The 21,210-nt window shown below is 43.0% G+C and overlaps 1 protein-coding gene across 10 annotated transcripts in view; it reads left to right on the top strand.

Moving 5' to 3' along the window:
• Positions 1 to 21,210, top strand: part of PPP3CA (protein phosphatase 3 catalytic subunit alpha) — a 608,768-nt gene that overhangs the window by 266,337 nt on the left and 321,221 nt on the right. For all 10 annotated transcript variants that reach the window (XM_069230223.1, XM_069230221.1, XM_069230225.1 and 7 more), the window contains exon 3: positions 20,789 to 20,913. In XM_069230223.1, coding sequence (XP_069086324.1) covers positions 20,789 to 20,913 — 125 coding nt within the window. The remainder of the gene's footprint in view (positions 1 to 20,788; positions 20,914 to 21,210) is intronic.

Raw genomic sequence — 21,210 nt, forward strand, 5'->3', positions numbered from 1 at the left:
GCGACTAGATAGTGGATTTTTAACCTGCAAACACATCCAAAGTACCACAATAAAAATAAAAAAAAACACAGACTCAACTCAGGGTTAAAAAAAAAAAACGGAGAAATAGCTAATATTGAAAATGAGATAAAAACTACAAAAATCCAGTCAGTAGAAGTTGAGATAAACATTTTTAAAGTCTGTGGTACTCTACACCAGTGGTGCTTAGCCTTTTGACTTCTGTGGACACCGACTGAATTATTATTGGAATTAGCCCCAGCCCCCCCCCCCCCCCTTCCACCGCAGCCTCCAAGATGTGTATTTTTTTTTAGGTTCAAAACTGAAATTGCTGAGGTCAGGGGTCCCTAACTTCTAATAATGACTCAGTGAGGGCCCTCGGATTCCAGTAATGATTCAGAGGGGGTCCACAGAAGTCAAAAGGTTGGGAACAGCTGTGAATCTACCCTGATTTGTAGGGAACTCTAGGGAAGGAAGGGTTTGTTAACTTGCTACCCAACCCATACCTGCCTCTGTGCCATGCCAGGAAAAGGTATGCAGAATGTTTCTCTACCAGTTGACGTTTTGAAAACCTGTTTAAGTCACATGGCATGTGTTTGCAGAGTTTATCTCTGTCCGTTTGCTTTTTGCTGTTGTTTATTTCTATGTATAAAACGTTGAGCATGGAAGGAACACTATTTTCTATGATTTGCGTTATTCAAAACTAGTGCTAAATAAGTATGTGTGACATATACATCGGTGCAGAAGTTGTTGTTTTGCCCAAGTGACAAAGTGAATAGTTTAGGCGTATGCAAAAAATGTTTATACATATACTACTGTAATTCGCCGCGTCCCTCCTTACCCATTTCAACCCCTTCTCGTTTTCTCTGGCAAAGAAAGCTAAGCTACCCCCCAACCCCCTCCCCCCCAAAAAAAAACACACACACAACCAACACCCCACCCCCTCGTTTTTCTACAAAACTTAAATTCTTTGTACTGTAATGTAATAAAATGAAAAGGTTTACCTCGGAAGTGATTGTACTTTCTTTAAACACCAGGAAAAGGTCAGTCGAAATTCACAGTGACAATAAAAATAACAAGTCTTCTCAGACCTAAAATAAGGGCCAGTGTAAAAAATATGAATGCGGGTCTGTCTGTCTGGCTTGCGTTTTAACAAAATGTTACTTCCCGATCCTCGGGTTATAATGAAATGTGCAGGTTAACATTTGGTTTAAAGGTGTCGATTGTTTGTTGATGAAATGCTAGAGTATTAAATGTGAATCAGTTATTAAGTGATTCTTATTTCGTTGTACAAAAGCTGACCGCTTCTACATACGTCGTATCTCGAAGCTGCGTGACAGACATACATGAGCAATGCAAAGGTGTCTAAGCTCTAAAAATAAGAAACATCTACAATACAATGGGTCTCGCATTTGCTCTAGTTAGAGCTATTGGCGCTGTAAACTCCTAACCAGACTTTTCTTGCCACATACATTTAAAATGAAAAGTAACAGTTTCACATAAGCAAGCCGATTACAAGCGCCACGCCATGAGCGTGAAGCAGCCGCAAAGGGAAAAAAGTTCGCTGTTAGTCAAACATATGGGCAAAAGTGCAATTAGTCATGCAAGGGGCGATGTCCAAGGCGGTAACTAAACCGCTCAAGGAGGGACAAACAAACAGCATTTACCAATGAAAATAAAGGATTTTTGAAGGGCAAGCCCATGAACCAGTGATAGTTATGGGCGTGATTAAAAGCCCAGATACTTACCAACACGTGCGCGCTGCTATTTCCGACCTAAAAACTAGTATATAGCAGTCTCGTTTGTGATTTTGATTTCTCTTCTCTTGCCACGTACCTTTGTATGCGCGGACTTTTGACTCCAATGTGGAATGTATGTATCTATAGCTCAGGTCCTGGTTTTATGACCAGAGTACGGCTGCAGTGAGCGCACCTTCCTGTCTCACAGCCTTCTTCATATAAATAGAATAAACATCTCGACCTAGGAGAAAGGTGGGTTCAATTAAAAAAATAATAAGCTTGATTACTGCAGAAGATTCTCTGAAGCATCCGTTTTTAGGGACTCGGAGGAGAAAGCTAGAAATCTCACCAAAAGCGGTATAAAGAGAGAATTATTTATAGATAGTATTTTTACATTAATAATCAGAGCCTTATAGATTAAATATTTTGAAAATAGACAAATAGACAGATAAAATATTAATGATTTGAATTGAAGTTAACTTTTTTTCCCCTCCAAAATACATATTAACGGTAGGCACAAAATAGTTTTTGTGAAGACAGTCACTCCTATACATGTTCGCTTCCGGTACCACGGTTCGTTTCTGTGAAATTTGAACGCCTTTTTTATTGTTACGAAATAGAAAGCCGCTTAAAGCTGACATGCCTGTACTCTAGAGCTAGCTAGCTGCTTTCGAGAGAAATGGGGATGGCAAAACTCCAGTTGAATTTTCTTATCCGGCCTTTCTCAACATTGCCCCCTTGTGACACTCTAGAAAACTGCCATCTGCGAATGGAATCCCGCCTCTCCATCTGTAGATTGGTCTGCGTACCTTATGTAGCCACGGGCTGCATTTCTGATAGATGCTAATATTTTTGCCCTCGAAGATGTGCTCACTGAGTACCACAGCTCAGTTACATGATCTCGTTTAATCGCCCTCGTTTAAGCCGGACATCTGAAATCTGCTGAGCATGAAACCCGAACCCTGTGTGGCTTATGTGAATGTACAACAACATGCTCTGTTCCCCGCTGCATTTGTTAATGGTCCCAGGGGCTTTCAGATTGAAGACGGCAATTTACTGCAGTCCTTTGATTCAGGGCCATGGCTCCATGTCTCTGCACTAATTGTTATCACTGTTCGCCTGGGTCGGCCATTATCAAAACACTGAAAGTTCAGGTCTCCTCTTCGAAATCGTGTTTACTAAGCCATTTGAGATAGATTATATATATGTATATATAATCTATTTTCTTTTTTTTTTTTTCTTTTTTTTTTTTACTGCCAGCGCGCTGCTTGAGCATATGTTGCAATTTTCAGGGTAGTTTATCAAATTCATGGTGTCCTACATCAAACAGTGTCAATTTATATGACCAAATATTGCACGAATATCGACTGGATCTAGATTACAGTGGGCCTCATTCCGGGTTGCGTGGTACTACCGTTTCTTAGGCAATAATGGTTTTGCACGATTACCGTAATATTTGGGCAAATTACAAACGAAACTGGCAGATTTTCTGCTAAACTTTCCACAGGTAATACCTTCTGAAATTTGTGCTGGCGAAAGATTCAGATGTTTGTTCAGAAAGAGGATGGGTGGTGGTGGGGGATGCTGACGTTTAGTATCTCCATTGTATCCACCATTCTGACCAGCAGAGCTAAACATGAGGGAGATAATCCTGCAATGGGAAAAACGGAATCCCAGTGCCGTGCTTTCTCTGGGTGGGATTGTGTCATGGTATGATCTCACAGCGCTGTCCATGGCTTCTAGTAGACCTCCTGGTTGCCCCTCTCTAAACCAAATCTGAGGACATGATTCACAAAATACATTTTGGAGTATATCAGGTAGTACAGCAGGAGTACTACTCACGTATTACAAATTGTAATTCACAAATGGGTGGAAAGAGATCTTCCTCTTCTGTCGTTATCTCTATGAAGATCTCCTCCGGTGGTGGTGATCTCCGCACACATAAGTATAGGATTCAGTAGTAAATGTGGGAGGGACTAAAAGGAGTGGGTGGAGCAAAGGGAATACATTTTTAAGTTATGATAATTTGATTGATGGCAAATGCTGCTTTTGGGTTTGTTCATTTTTATGTTTTACATTGAAGACTGCAAGTTTCAGAGGTAGCTCTACAGCCTTCGGCCACTAAGCATTGTCAGCACTCACTGTTGCAAACCTTTTTTCTGCAGTGGCACCACAAATGTCAGATGCACTTCAAGGCGACAGGTAATTTAAGACGGTACAACCACATCTCGGGGGGGAGGTGAAGCCCTTGTCTGGCTGTGCAGTAAAACTATGTTGTGAAACATTGTTCACAATTCAGTGACATCAGATTTCAATTTACTTGTAACTCAATGCTTATGAGCTTCCTCTTTGCTTGTTGATGCTTTCTCCGAGGTTTCTGGCATACATTCTTTATTTCTCCTAACCCCAGTTGGGTATCTGTGTCTGAGCTCTTGGCAGTTTGAATCTGCTTTTGTGTTTAAAAATACAATTCATTGACTCCAGTCACTGGAGACTTTCTTGAGATGTTTAATTTGCAGTTGTGAAATAGTATACTTTTCTGAACGTTGGTATTGTTTCTTGTCCAGCCGTTTTGCTGCACTTTTTAGGGTCGAGCCTGCGTTGCATGCGCTCGCTTTTGTATTTAGAAAAGGGCTCGGAGCCCTGTCAACTTCACGTCAGTGTTTTTTATTGGTTCGTGGGCTTCCCTAATAAAATCTGCTTGCTTTCATTAGTCGAAGGCACGCACATGTCATGCCTTTTCCGGTGGCTAGCCCTCCTCAAGCGCAGCAACCAAGTACAGAAAACATGCGAGGCTCGCTGTTTTCCATCGGGCTCGTGGACTTTTTTTTTCTCTAATTAACGAGCGCTATCTCGCTTGGCAGAAGTCGAGCGCTTTACATACCTGATTTAACTTTTTCGGGTTATGTACATAAATGCACTTTTGCCCGATAGGTGAAAAGTCGGGTTAAGAGTTTACAACGCGATCAGCTCTAACATGAGCAAACGCGAGACCCGTTGCATTGTAAATGCTTGTTCTAATTTGAGTTCCTTCAACATGTCCAGCCTCCTTGGAGTTGGTATAGCACTGAGGCCATCTCTTGTGAGTGGGCTCTGTCACGCACTCCATCTCGTATTTCTTTCCCGCTCTCTTATTGATGCACAGAATATTACACAGTGATGCTCCTGTTTCTGCCATAAGTCATTGTTTGGTAATCACTGACAGAATCTTTTTCTACCGCTGCTGCTGTTTTTTTAGGTTACATAGACTTTTCCTCATTTTTTTTTAAATAGAAAATGTCCTTATTTATAGTAGAGTGGTCTTGCTGCAGAACCTACATTTAAAAGATTTTATTTGCTCCAATGTTTTTAGGATCAGAACCCGGAAGCCTTTGTTAAAGTTGTGAAGCATTAGAAAAAAAGTAAGCTTGGAGACGGAAATCTACCAACTTGGCAGTCCCCTCATGGGTTGATGTTTGATTAGATTATAGGGTTACATGAGTCTCCTGGTGCCAACATACACTGTAATCTCCCAATGCTCCTGGTTTGCGTTTGACCAGACGTTTTGTAGATTGCTTTACTACCTTCACCCTCTATTCAAATCTGGAGACCTTATTGCTACTTATAATATTAAAACAAGATCTATGCTTCTTTCGAGCTTGGGAGCAATGATAGAGTTTAAGTGAGTGTAGAACTAACCATTTTATTAATCGCGCTAGATCTTCATATCAACCTTTCTTATCATCAATACCAAACTCTTGAGCTTTTAAACTCTGTTCAGCATATGTGTTCGAGCATTTAGAATGTAAAGGTATCTGTACTTAGAACCTGCCAGCATTATCGGAGAGTAATTCTTGGAAAGGTTCTTGTACCTTGCGAATAATTTTTTAGTAGCCCATTGTCAAAATGTAGGTGTTTCGCCATTCTTTTTTTAGTTCATACAAATCAATGGAAAACAGGTTTATGGTTAGTGTCGTAATAAAATATGGTGATTATGTTTTTTTTTTTTTTTAACTTTGCACAGTGTTTCTGGTAGCCAATTCGGTAAGTTATTATCATAAAAGAGCATTCATAAATCTGTAGTTATTTTTTTGGCTACACGGCTGCTGAGACTTCCCCACAATGGCATTCTGCAGATTACAATAGTAGCATCTTGTACACACTCCTCACGTCAAAACAAAAGCATAAAACACTGTCTTATTAGTGCCACATTCACCTGAGAAAGGACGCAAGTAAAGCTTAGTGGGTTAGTCTGGCTGTGGTGGCAACAGGTAGAAGTCCTGCACATCATGAGAGTTGAATCCCAGGGACCTGATTCATCCTTGCATCATTTTGTGGTTGGTGAAAGGAATACAGTAGAATTGGGTAAACACTACGCTGTAGAACCGCAGGAATGATGATGATGGCAAGTGCTTCCACAATGCTCTGAAAAAAATTACACATCTGAATTTTTGTGAGACGGTACAAACCTTTATGTGGTCTCACTACAGACCGTTCCATCTGTCTGTCGGGAGTCGGCATTGTGTAACATAATCTAAAGAGCCAATCCTTGCTCAAGATTGGATAGCTTTAGGGTCAATCTCAGTGCACTGGTCCTGTTTGTTGCTTTTCCCCTTTTCTGTGTGTGACCCGCTAACAGGAGCTTTTTGATTTTTACCGTCAGTAGATTCATTGTCATTTCTATGCCAAACGCACACGCCACATCTAAACAAGCATTGGCAATGCCAGCAGGCCTCGTTTGTATTTAAAGGTAATAAGAGACTGATTGGCATTTCCAATACATTTTTTTCAGGGTGGGGCAGTTCCCATACGTTGCATTTTTATTTACTATTTTGAAAATTGCTATTTTTGCTGTGGACAACAGGCAAGACACCCACCCAATACTGTTATGATTCAATAAATAAACTGATCTTTCTCTTTAGACCTGCCAGCTTACAAAAAAATGTCAGTCACCGTGTGAGAAGGAGGTGGGGCCCTGGAGGTCGCAGATCCTGGTGCTGGCACATACCCAAGCTGCATTCTGCCCTCCACCAACCTACTTTAAAAAAAAAAAGAAAAGAAAAACAAAAAGCTTGGACTGCCGTCAATGTCCTGGGGTGTTTTCACACCCCTTAAAGGATATCGGCTGACTGGACCCTCCATAAACGAGCTGGAAACCGCTCTGTAGTGGTTGTGAGCTCCTTCATCCCTGCCACCGTGTGATGTCAGTTCGTCACAGGGTAACGCTCTGAGGGGAGCGGATATCATGTGACACACGGTGGCGCCGCGTGAGTTGGCGGGTCTGCTCTCATCAGGTAAGCCGTCCAATTTGCAATTGCCCTTCTTGCTTTTCTTTCTTCTTAGCTACATGGAAACGTTGCCAGCAATTTATGTGGCAGTTTTCAGGAAAATGTATAGGGTAAAAGGAGGAGCCCTGTGCTTAGTCTGAAAGGGTTTCGTGTCCCTCTTGTCTTTGCAGCTGTTCCTCTAATTGTTTATCGTTTTCTGCAGCCCCCTTATCTGATTACCATGTTTTATGAGCGCCACCCCGCTCGAGCAGTGTAAACTCACCAGCTCCTCCACTCGTTAGCTGGCACAGAGGCAGGGCACATCAAAGCATGCTGGAACAGCGGCCCGGACAACAGCAAGGAACGAAAGCTACTCAGCAATTCGGAGGCCTTTTTTCTGCACCCTGCTTACCATATCAAACACATTCACACGGAAGCGCCACGACTGCTTGAAAGCTGATTGATGGAATGCTTGCCTCAATAATTGATGCCAGGATTGCCGAAATCTGTTTCTTTTCTGAAACTCGCGCTTTCGCTTTGTAGTGGTTTGCGGTGTGTCCTCTTGCCAAATCATGGAAGGTTATTTTTTTTCCAATGGGTGATGGACTAGTGAACACCTGAGGGGAGCCAGGCTGTGAGCCCCAGCATATACCCGGAGCAATCGAACCAGATTCTGACCCAACCAATCGGCATTCTTTGACTTTTAAAGCTTAACCGACAAAGATTTGGATAGGCACTTGCAGAATGGCAAAGATACGCCACTGCTAACTTTTAATAAGAATTATGCATACTAATTAACGCAATTTTAAATTGCCATATTTACCAAACAGTAAGAGTTGGTTCCTTCTTTGTTATGAAGCCTCCACAGTTTCTAAGCTCAACTATTGTCAGAGCTGCCCACATTGGATCTGGGTAACCAGGTTCAAGTCTTGACGTTGGCTCAAATTCTGTGATTCTGGGAAAATCCTCTAATCTCCCCTCCCGTGCCTAAAAAATGAATGTGTCCGTGTGTAACCTAACTGATGCTCTTGTAAAGAGCTCCAACACCTTTTTATGCAGTTTGCGCTATATAAAACAAAACAAAAACACAAAAAACTTGCTAGCTGATTGTCTAATTTGTCTGGCTTCCTGCTGTGCTTGGAGTGCGAGTACTGTGGCTGCCTTGTAGGCTGTCTCATTCCATCCCATTCCTTCTCGAGCTTACCCTGCCTCTGAGCATTCCACAGCAAACTGGTTTGAAGACCACCGTCCTGGATGACGTTGCTTAGCTAGGACGTTACAATCAAGTTCTGATGGTCTAACTACCACCAATCAATTATGATTTGGTGTTTGCATTAAACTGTTTTTGTTACTTTATTCCTAGGTGTGGTTGGCGGTTGGTGATCCTGCTCATCACGGTGCACGAGTTGCTGTGGGCCCTCAATAAGTTGCCCACCTCTCCAGTGCTGACTGGCCCATTTAAATTTTGCTTTCTGTTGCGGCACCTGTAGGTTTCATGTCTTACTTTACTTTTTTGTCCCATTTACTGGGCTTTGGTAGAGTCACATCTTTTTGGTAGGCTTGCTCTGATTATTTCGAGCACAGTGTCCAATCCCCTTTGTTGAAGAAGACTGTACGCGGTCATCATTTATTTTCCCTGCCTGCCATTACTTCGGTTCTTGACTTTCCACTTGGGTAACATTTTGACATCTAGTGCCCTCTGTGTGGGCCAAGCCGGTGACCATGACTTTTACTACACAAATCAAATGATTTGTACACTGATTTTCATACTGGCTTCTTACTGATAATACTCTGATTTTCTGTCATCTTACCTGCTCATGCTACTCATGGAGAAGCTATTCATTGACTACCTTGGTGACTGTTCCCTGTCAGGGTGGAATTGCAACAGAAAATAGTCTTGGTCATCAAAACTAAAGTGGCCCCCATTAGTGAATCAGATAGCTAAAAAAAGACCCACATTTATAAAATCAGGACAGCTTCTAACTTGTAAAGACACTAAGTATTTAGCAAGGTACAGGAGATTGTATACACTTGTGCTTGCTGCAGACAATGTTTGTGGTTGTATCCAGGAAATTAGCAGTTAAAAACAGCCCACTAAACCATAAAACTGGCCTGAAAACAGCCCAGAAACCAGCCCACACATTGATCTCCCAAACAAGCCTTTTGGCTATTGCCCGATTGCCCTATAGGCCCTGTTCCCCTTTTGTTGAACTCCACCAAAGTCAAAATCCTATTTCCTTTTTATACACTGCACTGCCAAAACTCTTGCCACTCATGTTTCCTTCTCACAAAGTCTCCACAATTTCTCACTTTTGGCTTTATTCAAGATGGCCTCCTGTGACTGTCCTCCTGCCCTTTAATCTGCTCCTCGACATACTAAACGTTGGCAAGATAAAAACCAACCTGTGCCAACACTGTACATTAATAAGCTTGTACATGGCCTGGTCAGTTATTGTAGCAACCTCCTTTGTGGTGTGCCCCTGTTAGGCCTTCTACACACTTGAAGTAATGAGGTTTGGCATCCATTCCCTTTCCAACAATCCCAGTACTAGTTTGTACCTCCCCTGCCCCTCTTAGTTCATTCTCCGTATGTTAAATCGGGCCTCAAAAATCTACTCGCCCTCTCACTATGGCAAGTCTTATTTTATCAAGTTGACTATTTTTAGGACCTACTCAATCCTTCTGGCATTTGACAAAGAACAGGAGTTCTGTTCAGTCAGAAAGTGAAGGAGTGATAAAGACACCTTAATATATTGTTATTGTCACATTTGCTCTGTGTTCAGACACAGAGGTTAAAAGTCAGTTTGCTTTCTTGCAGTTATTTTTCCTTCTCACTGCTGAGTTCCAGGATTTTGTAATGTGAACTGTCTGACCTGCTGTACAAAGAGTGTGACACGAAAGGCTGTAGGGTGTCAGTTTTTTTCCTAACACACAAAATGTAATAACTAAGTCAATGTTGCAAATATTTCAAAATATATTTTAGTAGTTTTGAAAGCCTATTTTTTGTACTTGTGTGATGAAAAAAATATCTTAATAGGGTGAAAACAAACCAGAACAGTTTACTTGATGATGTGCAAAAGATAAATGTTTTTTTGAAATCCCATCTTTACAGATTATTGTTAACACACTATACAGTTTTTTTCATCAGTAAAGCTCCAAGTTAGTGGGAAGGCTTTTGGACATTTCTTCTAAATTTACTCTCTGCAAATGACAGTGCGCTACCACATCATGCTTTAGTAATATATTCATTAAAAGTGAGTGTTTAAACATAAACTGAGAAACACGCCTTCCCTGGTGGCAATGCTATTAGTAAACTAAGAGGCAAGTCATGGATCATGTGTCCCGTATATGGGGGCTAGATTCTTATTACACATGGAGCAAATGTTTAGGCTATTTAATCAAACAAGAGGTCTTTTTATACAGCAGAAATGTTGCGCTCGCATATTTGAAGGTGCATTCATGACTGAAAATAAAGAAAAAGGCTACTATGTAAAATAAAATATTTGCCTATGATCACATTACATTACAGTTAGGTCGAGTAGATTATTCAGGTTACTCAACCTGCAGCTCTAATAACATTTCTATGTTTTTTCGAGGCCTTAAGTTTAGATCACCTATTATGATTGCCTCATCACTGTAAACTTCCTAAAGCCACGTCCCTGCAAGACCTACTCTGTCAAGCAGTCCCCAGCTACTGAACCCACCTGTGCAGCCCGTGCTCCATAACACTTGATAGAGAAATGGGACTCAGCCTTCGGAGATTTCCACTGTCATCTTCCTCTGGCAAGATTGTTCTCATCGCTCTTGCATGTTCTCTGACCCTTGGCCATACCAGCTACATGTACCATTATGCATGTTTGCATATATTGTGATTGTGGGTCAGAGCACTCCATTTTGTGTTGCGATGCTGTCATGCCAGCAGTAAACGTGCACAGAGAATTAAATTTGCAGTAGCACCACATCAACTCATTTGCTACAATTTTAAAATTGATAATCTTTTTTTTTTTTTTTTTTTTTTTAAACATTGTACAACTGGCACAGTGACAAAACAGTCTCCTTCGTAATAACTGCCAAGAGGATTCGTTGGCCTGCTGACAAAAATGGCACTTTATTGCCTGGAAGCAACAAAATCATTCTACCAGCACCTTCTGTCAGAAAAAGTCCACGCAAACGGCGGGTGTGCTGCCTTACTGTTGTAACAAATATGTTTGATGTTTACTTTGCTTTTATGTAAATAAAGGGTTGGTGCTCTCCCCATCATGGGACCGTGCGGTCGAAAGAATCTCCTAACATTCTTTAAAGGGTGTGTTTACTGCTGCTTGGTGTTATGTTGGAAGCCTCCTTTTCATTTCACAAGTGGCTTCTGGGCAATATCCCCATTCCGACAGTTAAGTTTTAACAGCCATTGGCCCTATCAGTGTTACGAAATGTATATTCCTTCTGCCCGAAGTCTCTTCGACTGCTTGGTTTTCCTTGCTGCAGGTATCGCTCAAGACAAGGTTTCTGGTCAGAAACCTTGCTTGACAACTCCAGTTTGAAGTAAACTTCGGAGTGCTTTTTTTTTTGTTGTTGTTTTTTTTAAAAGAGCTTTTCACTATATTTGAAACCTTGGTGAATGCACTATGAAAACATTTCTGAGCTAAAGAAGACGCGTCTATTTTTTTCCTACTTCCTCCATCACAATCAGTGCATGTTTAACCTGTTCTGTGCCTTGGACGAGGTGACCTCGTCCAAGGCTACAGTTCCCCTGTGCCTTGGACGAGGTCACCTCGTCCAAGGCACAGGAGAACTTGGGGGAGCGCTAGCGCGCCCCCCCATGCACCCCCCTCCCCCCAATGCAAAAGCATTTCTCTTTCAATCACTGGGGGAGGCCCGGAGGGGCTTCAAAGGGAAGGAAAAGTATTTCCTTCCCTTTGAAGTCTCTCCGAGGGTTTCCAAAGCCGGATTGCTTGCAATCCGGCTTTTGAAACCCCACTAGACACCAGGGATTTTTATTTTTTTTACTGAAATTCACATAAGGGAGCGACCCCTTGGGCAAGGGTCGCTCCCATGGGTGGCATTTTTTCGGGAAGGCCTTTTCTGCCCCCCCTGGGGGCAGATTGGCCTAGGCACCAGGGACCATTTTAAAAAAAAAAAAAAAAAAAAAAAAAAAATGTATGTTTCATTTTATTTTTTTAGGTGGGGAGCGACCCCTTAGGCAAGGGTCGCTCCCCTTGGGGGAAAATTATATTTAGGCCATTTCTTCCCCCCTTGGGGGCAGATTGGCCTATTTTGATGAGGCCAATCTGCCCCCAAGGGGGGCAGAAACCACTAGACACCAGGGAGTTTTTTCATTGCGTGAATTTCACGCAAGGGGAGCGACCCCTTAAGCAAGGGTCGCTCCCTGGGGGGCAAATTGTATTTAGGCCATTTCTGCCCCCCATGGGGGCAGATTGGCCGATTTTAGGTCAATCTGCCCCCAAGGGGGCAGAAACGACTAGGCACTTGGGATTTGTTTTTTGGCGCCAATGTCACGCAGGGGGAGCGACCCCGTAGGCAAGGGTCCCTCCCGGGGAGGGGGGTGGGTGTTAGGGGGGCAAATTTATTTTAGGCCATTTCTGCCCCCCCTGGGGCAGATCGGCCTATTATTAGGCCGATCTGCCCCTGGGGGGGGGGGGGGCTGAAACCTCTAGGTGCCAGGGCAAATTTTTATTTTTGTTTGTTTGTTTTTTTAGAGATGGGGAGCGACCCATCAGGCAAGGGTCGCTCCCCAGGGGGGCAAATTGTATTTAGACCATTTCTGCCCCCCCGGGGCAGATTGGCCGAGTTTAGGTCAATCTGCCCCCAAGGGGGCAGAAACTACTAGGCACCGGGGATTTGTTTTTTGGCGCCAATGTCACGCAGTGGGAGCGACCCCTTAGGCAAGGGTTGCTCCTGGGGGGGGGGGGGGTTGGGAGGCAAATTTATTTTAGGCCATTTCTGCCTCTAGGCACCAGGGCAATTTTTTTTTGTGTTTTTTGTTTTTTTCGTATTTTTTTTTTTTTTTTTTTTTTTTTTTAAGAGATGGGGAGCGACCCATCAGGCAAGGGTCGCTCCCTAGGGGGGCAAATTGTATTTAGACCATTTCTTCCCCCCTGGGGGCAGATTGGCCGAGTTTAGGTCAATCTGCCCCCAAGGGGGCAGAAACCACCAGGCACCGGGGATTTGTTTTTTGACGCCAATGTCACACAGGGGGAGCGACCCCGTAGGCAAGGGTTGCTCCCGTGGGGCAAATATATTTTAGGGCATTTCTGCCCCCCCCCCCCCCCCCCCCCCCCCCCCCAGGGCCGGCTGAGCTACACGCCAAAATCTACAGGTAGGCACTTCGCAAAAAACACCTCTGTTTTCTTCCAAAAATTTTGATGTGTCCACGCTTCGCTTTGGGGCATTTCCTGTAGCGGGCGCTAGGCCTACCCACACAAGTGAGGTATCATTTTTATCGGGGGAACGCTGGGTGGAAGGAAATTTGTGGCTCCTCTCAGATTCCAGAACTTTCTGCCACAGAAATGTGAGGAACATGTGTTTTTTTTAGCCAAATTTTGAGGTTTGCAAAGGATTCTGGGTAACAGAACCTGGTCCGAGCCCCGCAAGTCACCCCATCTTGGATTCTCCTAGGTCTCTAGTTTTCAGAAATGCACAGGTTTGGTAGGTTTCCCCAGGTGCCGGCTGAGCTAGAGGCCAAAATCTACAGGTAGGCACTTCGCAAAAAACACCTCTGTTTTCTTTCAAAAATTTGGATGTGTCCACATTGCGCTTTGGGGCGTTTCCTGTCGCGGGCGCTAGGCCTACCCACACAAGTGAGGTATCATTTCTATCGGGAGACTTGGGGGAACATAGATTAGCAAAACAAGTGTTATTGCCCCTTGTCTTTCTCTACATTTTTTCCTTCCAAATATAGGAGAGTGTGTAAAAAATCCATCTATTTGAGAAATGCCCTGTAATTCACATGGTAGTATGGACACCCCGGAATTCAGAGATGTGCAAATAACCACTGCTCCTCAACACCTTATCTTGTGCCCTTTTTGGAAATACAAAGGTTTTCTTGATAGCAATTTTTTACTCTTTATATTTCAGCAAATTAATTGCTGTATACCCGGTATAGAATGAAAACGCACTGCAGGGTGCAGCTCATTTATTGGCTCTGGGTTCCTCTGGTTCTTGATGAACCTACAAGCCCTATATATCCCCGCAACCAGAGGAGTCCAGCAGACGTAACGGTATATTGCTTTCGATAATCGGACATTGCAGGGAAAAGTTACAGAGTAAAACGTAGAGAAACATTTATGTTTTTTTCACCTCAATTTCAATATTTTTCTTTTTCAGTTGTTGTTTTCTGTAGGAAACCCTTGTAGGATCTACACAAATGACCCCTTGCTGAATTCAGCATTTTGTCTACTTTTCAGTTTAGGTTTCTGGGATCCAGCATTGGTTTCATGCCCATTTCTGTCACTGACTGGAAGGAGGCTGAAAGCACAAAAAATTGCAAAAATGGGGTATGTCCCAGTAAAATGCCAAAATTGTGTTGAAAACTTCGGTTTTCTGATTCAAGTCTGCCTGTTCCTGAAAGCTGGGAAGCTGCTGAGTTTAGCACCGCAAACCCTTTGTTGATGCCATTTTCAGGTGAAAAACCACAAGCCTTCTTCTGCAGCCACTTTTTCCAATTTTTTTGAAAAAAAAGAAATTTTCACTGTATTTTGGCTAATTTCTTTGCCTCCTTCAGGGGAACCCACAAAGTCTGGGTACCTCTAGAATCCCTAGGATGTTGGAAAAAAAGGACGCAAATTTGGCTTGGTTAGCTTATGTAGACAAAAAGTTATGAGGGCCTAAGCGCAAACTGCTCCAAATAGGCAAAAAAAAAGGCCTGGCACAGGAGGGGGCAAAGGCCTGGCAGCGAAGGGGTTAAGCACAGGTTTGTAACCATGGAGGCATCATGACAGCTGTTATGTAAAAAGGCTTAAATAAAATCTCCTGAGAATCAGATTTTAAAGGCTGGCCAGCCAATCCGGTTGACAAATCAGCTTTTGAAGTGCACATTTGCAGTGCTTGAAAATAGCTCTACTTATTTTTGCAAATGAACTAGTTTTGCAGTTCATTTCTACTCTTATAGCCACACTTCTTTGATACATGAATCTCACCTTTTGTCTCATTATGGCAGGATGTATATTTTGATGCCAGGTATGCTGTGCTTACTTTACGAAAACGAAGTTGGCATGTTTAATTCAGTTTTTTTGTTGTTGTTGTGCCTTACCATTAATCGGATTCCTCAGCATGTTGATTTGGGTACTTTAGTAATGGTCGTGTTTTCTCAGTGGCTCAGCTTTTCTGCTGTGGCAGAATTCGGATGTATAGTAATTGCAGACTGCTGGGTTGAGTATGTTCAAGTAGTGTTGGTGGCCTCTGTTATCTGCACGTGGATTTGAGTTCTAAAAAGTGAGGTGGGTTGTGAGGCTTGGTATGTTTCCACAAGGCCTTTTGCTAGAGCAAAGCAAGTAATGTGTAGGCCTGGGCGGAGTTCATGGAGTTCCACTATGTGGAGCTCTGTGAAGTGACCAAAAAACTTCACCACTCTACGCAGAGTTCTGCAAAGCTGCAGAGTGTGTCAGGTTGTGCCCTTGGCACTGATTTTTAGCATCAAGTGTTTGTCCCGCACTGTAAGGCAGCATGAATGGCACCACGCGCAGCTCAAGAGGGTGCTGCTTTTCTGCTGCTCAAGTAGATTTTGTACTTGAGCGGCAGCTTCCTCAACACAAATAGGTTGCTCAGCATGAGGGGTAGCGACCATCTGTGACTGCCCGCGTTGAGAAATTGCACCAGGAGGTGGTCTGAAGTAAGATTTATCTCGCTCTCACTCACAAACTTAATGTTGGCGAGCTTGAGCAAGGAAAAAAACTCCTCTCCGCAGAGTTTTTCGAACTCCACGTTCTAAGCTGAGTGGGAAAAACTCAGCAAACTCTGCGAGCGGAGTTCACCGCCCACCCATAGTAATGTGTACACTTATTCCTACATCATATCTAAACTGTATGATTATGACACTAAATAAATAAAAAGGTTTACTGGCAGTGTATGTTTGGATCCACCAACTTTTTCATTTTTGAAAGAATATCCCTCACCAAAAACTAGTGGCATGCTTCATCAGGGCCCTACATCCCGACATTATTTTGGTCAAAATTAGCCCAACCATTCTAGTGGGTGAACATAATATGTTACTTTCTTTGTGTGGGATCTAGTGTGTTTTTGGAAACAAAATTTGCCTTGGAAAAGATCACTCAATGTATTGCATCCTGAATTTCTCCAGAAAAGATTTAAAACTATGTATGTGGATAAAGAGGGAAATTATCCCATCATCCTATTTACTCAAGCTGTTTCAGCTTTCTTTGATCCCCAAAGGGTCACAAGTCTTTTATCAACTTCAAGACTGTATGATCCCTAGTTACTGTTCATTTGTTTTATTTGGATGTCAATAAACGTAACACATCAATATCAACAAAAGAAACCGAAAACATGCAAAATACTTAGTATCTGGTAGTAAGGGTTTTTCTATGGATTAAGAACACACATTAAAAACTGAGAAACGTATAAACTCCACTCTGTTTCAGCATGCAAAGGTGATCAGTGTTGCATCAATAAATCATTCAAGGGTGCTTGTAGAGAGCAGCTTGTCACCCTGGGGGGGTCTGTAGGCGCTGGGGGGAGTCTGCAAGCCTTGGCCGGCTGGTGGTGATGGTTGAATAGCCATGTCTTGAGCTGTCTCCTGAACTCTTCGAGAGAGGTGCATAGGTAGAGGGGGGGAGGTTGATCCAAGACTTGGCGGCGAGATGGGTGAAGGAGCGACCTCCGAGGTGTTCCCGATGGATGCAGGGGGTGGTGGCCAGGGCAAGGTCGCGGAGCAGAGCTCTCTGGTGGTTCGGTGGAATGTGATGCATTTGTTGATGTAGGCCTGGTTTCATGAAGGGCCTTGTAGGTGTTAGTGAGGAGCTTGAAGTGGTATCTTTGTGGGACGGGAAGCCAGAGGAGTGCCCAGAGGTGGAGAGAGATACTAGTTCTTTTGGGAAGGTAGAGGACTAGCCTCACTGCCATGTTCTGGATGGTCTCAAAGCAGTTCGGCGTAGAGTGTATTGCCGTAGTCAAGGCAGCTGGAGATGAGGGCCTGGGTGACTGTCTTTCTGGTCGAGATGGGAATTTATCAGAAGATCTTGCGGAGGATGTGGAAGCAGGTCGAGGAATCCGTGTTGATGTGTTCTTTCATGGTGAGTTGGTTGTCCAGGATGATGCTGAGATTGTGTCAATAGTTGGTGGGAGGGGGACCTAGGGCGATGGACCACAATTTGTCATCCCAATGAGAGGGCTTGTTCTTGAAGAAGAGGATCTCAGTCTTGTCCGAATTAAACTTGAGGGAGTTGGTCTTCATCCACGTGGCAATTTTGGTCATGGTGTTTTGGAAGTTGATGTGTGAGGTGGAGGCGTCTGTGAGGGATAGAATGAGCCGGGTGTTGTTGGCGTAGGGGATGATGTTAAGGCCGTTGGTATGTGCAGTGTTGGCCAGTGGAGTCATGTAGGAGTTGAAGAGGGTGGGACTGAAGGAGGAGCCCTGGGGAACACCGCAGTTGATGTCTGTGGGTGCGGAGGTGAAGGGTGGGAGGAGGATCCTCTGCGTTCGGCTGTAGAGGAAGGATGCTATCCAGTTGAAGGCGTTTTCTTGGATGCTAATGCTGTGGAGTCTGTTAAGGGTGTGGTGGGGGACGGTGTTGAAGGCTGCTGCTAGGTAGAGGCGGATGAGGGCTGTTGTACCTCCTAGGTCGATGAGGTGTCTGTTGTCATTTGCTGTGATCAGTGCAGTCTCGGTACTGTAGTTGGGCCGGAAATAGCACTGCACTCTGGTGAAACGGTGTCGATGTAAAGAATATTCTTCAAATCTGGTAATTAATAACAAATCCCCAGAATTAGGGGCAATGGGCCTCCTAGGGGATGGAGAGAGAACATCTAGCTCTAGTCACAAACTGCATGTCAGAGTAAGATAAGAAATTAACAGTAGGGTCCTTTCAGATGCAAATATTTTTTTGAAGCATAGCCCCTTGTTAGTGTCCTGCCAACCCAATGACTTACTTCTTCAAGGTACAATGTCACTGGCATTCACGTCTCTCCTTTCTCTCGATTGTGCGCTGAGGAATGGTGAAGTCTGGGTATACATATAACAGTTCTGTGTAATGTGTTACATTGCGCTACATATGGACTAATCTTTCAAAATGAAAATTTGGTGGAAATTAGCATACATTTGCCAATAAGCTCCTATATAAATGTATTGATAGTGTACTATTCTGTTTCTGTGGTAATTAAGGAAGGATGTATTAGTATGTTTTCTTCCCTCTCGCTCCCTTTTTTTTAGTGTGTATGTAAACCCTTGATTGATTGCTCCAGTGACTGACCATTTCCTAATGCTGAACTTCACCAAAATCATTTTTGTTTCCCTTTCTCCCCTCTCCAAAACCCTACTAACTCATTTATTTCATACTGTCTCCTTAATCGTTGATGGTGTGTATTGTTTATTTCATGCATGCTGCAAAGCACGTATCCATATAACGTGCTTATGACAAGTGTGGTTCAAGAGATGAAACATGGCTTCATCGTGCGCTACTGGCCACCCAAATTAAAATCACTAGCAGAATTATTCTCTGCTTCATCCTTTCACTTTGTGGCCCTGTTGATCAATAGATGAACATGTGGTGGAGTGAGCAGTCTACAGGTGCTGGCAAAAACAAGAGATGCAGACATGAAAAGGATGTGTGTCTGATGTTTGCCTCTACAGAGAGATGCGAGGCAGTGGTGCAGCAATACCAGGTTGGACTAGCGGTTAGGCCCCAATGCGAAACCAACCCACCATTTGCTAAGGATATTGAAGGAGTGCATGCCTGTTAACAAGTCAGGGGGGTGGCTTGCAGAAATCCAAATTTAGCCGTGTATTGGTTTAAATTTATTTTATCTGGCATGTTTAAGTAGTTTTTGATGGCTGCCTATCCCCCAGTAACTGATCATTTACTTACTTTGCCACATATTCACCACCGATGTCGTGCAGCGATGTGGTCTTAGTGGGTAGATAACATTAATCCACAACAACTGAATTAATTAAACGTTTTTTATTAAGACATTTCTGAAACTCGAGATTGATATTGGTATTAATATTTTTGTTGCTTAGCCATAACACGCCAGTTGATGTCTTAAGCAGTGCATGTTCGGTTGTTTGGTCTCTACGCACAGGCATCGAGGAAGTGTGTGATGTTACTGGAAAGTGTGGGATCGTGGTCTGCTGCAGGGCAGGCCTTTAACCACCTATTCAAACCTATGAGAATAAAGCGCCGGGGTTTTCGGAAGGTTAGTGCCCTTGGCGCCGCTTGTTGCTCCTACTTTCTGTAGCGCAGTCACCACCTCTTTCCGGTGTCACGCCTGTCCTCGGCTGTACACACAGGCTGCGCTCTGAAGTACTCGAAGGAAGAGCGCCGCTTCCGTGTTCCATGGAACCGCGGCCCCTGGCATTCAGGTGCCGCCAATGTGACAAAGGGCGGTCACATATGATAAATGCGTCGATGTTGTTTGAGCGTGATCGTGTTATTGCAGCTGTCGTGCAGTATGGCGCACCAGGTTGCAAAAAGGGAGCGCTACCGAAACCGAGCAGTTTTCATTTACTTGATCGGAGTATCGATAGAGTAAATACTGTGTGTGTTCTGTCATTTGGGCGATAGCTGAAAGCGCCGTTGTTAGTCCGGTAACAGTACGTATTCCATTTTTTCCTCCTACATTGTGCATTTGAAGTAACAAAACAAAACGAAATTCAAAGTGTTCACCTTGAGGTATAAACTAAAGACCATTGACCAAGCATGAGGGCTGAATGAGTCCTTCACTTAACATTAAAGCCAAGTAAAGCGATGTATGCAAATACGTGTCCCTTTTATTTGGCCTGTGTTTTCACCGTCTGCTTTGTTGACATTTGCGGTCATTTTGTCCATTGAATTGTAACGTTTGTACTCTTGCGTGGACAGTAACCTATTCGAAGGTTAAGATATTCTTTGCTTCAGCCCAATCATTTGCACAACTCCTCTAAAAATGTTGCATATTCATTTTTGTTTATACTGAATTATGATTACATTAAACCATAAAGGTAAAGCAAGTATCTCAAACATTGTTACGTTACATTCATTTAGAATAGTGTTTACTACTCACTTCAATTGAAATGTGTTTTAATATTAATAGGATAACTAAATATTTTACAATTAGGGTTTTAGATTTCCATTTTAATTTCATAATTTATATTTTTACAGTTTTAGGTTTGGGAGTGCCAATTGTAATGTTAATTTATTTGAGTTCGTTTAAACGTAATATAATTAAGACATTTGCATTTATTCGCTATTTTTAATTTATCCGTGTTTATTATTTCAGCTAATTAATATTTGTTCTGTTTTTTTAAATATAATTTAAGTTAAGCTAGTTAACATAACTAAGCATGTGTCAGAGTAAGTGCGACATATGGAAGTAATTGCTCGCCTCAGTTATGGCAGCGAAAGTAATGAATGTTACGTTGAAATTAAGCCATGTGCATTTGTGTAAATAAGTCTGATTGTGGATGCGTTGAATTCCTCACCCTTTCATTTTAACTATGTGCAGTCCCACGTGCCTTCTTGGAAATGTTCTATTAAGGCGACTTTAGAAACTGTACCCTAACTTCAGAAATGAACAAAATAGGAATTCAAATTTCACTTTGCTCCACCTCACATCCGCCTTATGTTTGCTCTCCTCTAGTTTGTGGCGATATCCATGGACAGTTCTTTGACTTGATGAAGCTGTTTGAAGTCGGAGGCTCTCCAGCCAACACACGCTACCTATTTTTAGGGGACTATGTTGACAGAGGATATTTCAGTATTGAAGTAAGTCATTCTTGGTTCTATATTGAAAAGGGTGTTGGTGATGTGCTGTCTTTTTTCCCTAAAGTAAACTGTGATGTACCAGTGGAGAAACACTGGTAAAATGGCAGGTGATTGGTCAAGTTCTGCCATTTAGCCTGTTTTTACCTAATAGTGTTCGAGGTATGTATGACTGTAGACACACATGCTCTGCATACTCCTGCCACCTAGTATTGGGTCCAGATGTGTGCAGTTTGCTTTTTTTTGAAGAAAGTCTTTTGAGCCGCAAGGTAGTGACTCCTCCTTCGTAACACTGCGCAT

The sequence above is a fragment of the Pleurodeles waltl genome, chromosome 1_1, assembly GCF_031143425.1.
Source record: "Pleurodeles waltl isolate 20211129_DDA chromosome 1_1, aPleWal1.hap1.20221129, whole genome shotgun sequence".
Taxonomy (NCBI): Eukaryota; Metazoa; Chordata; class Amphibia; order Caudata; family Salamandridae; genus Pleurodeles; species Pleurodeles waltl.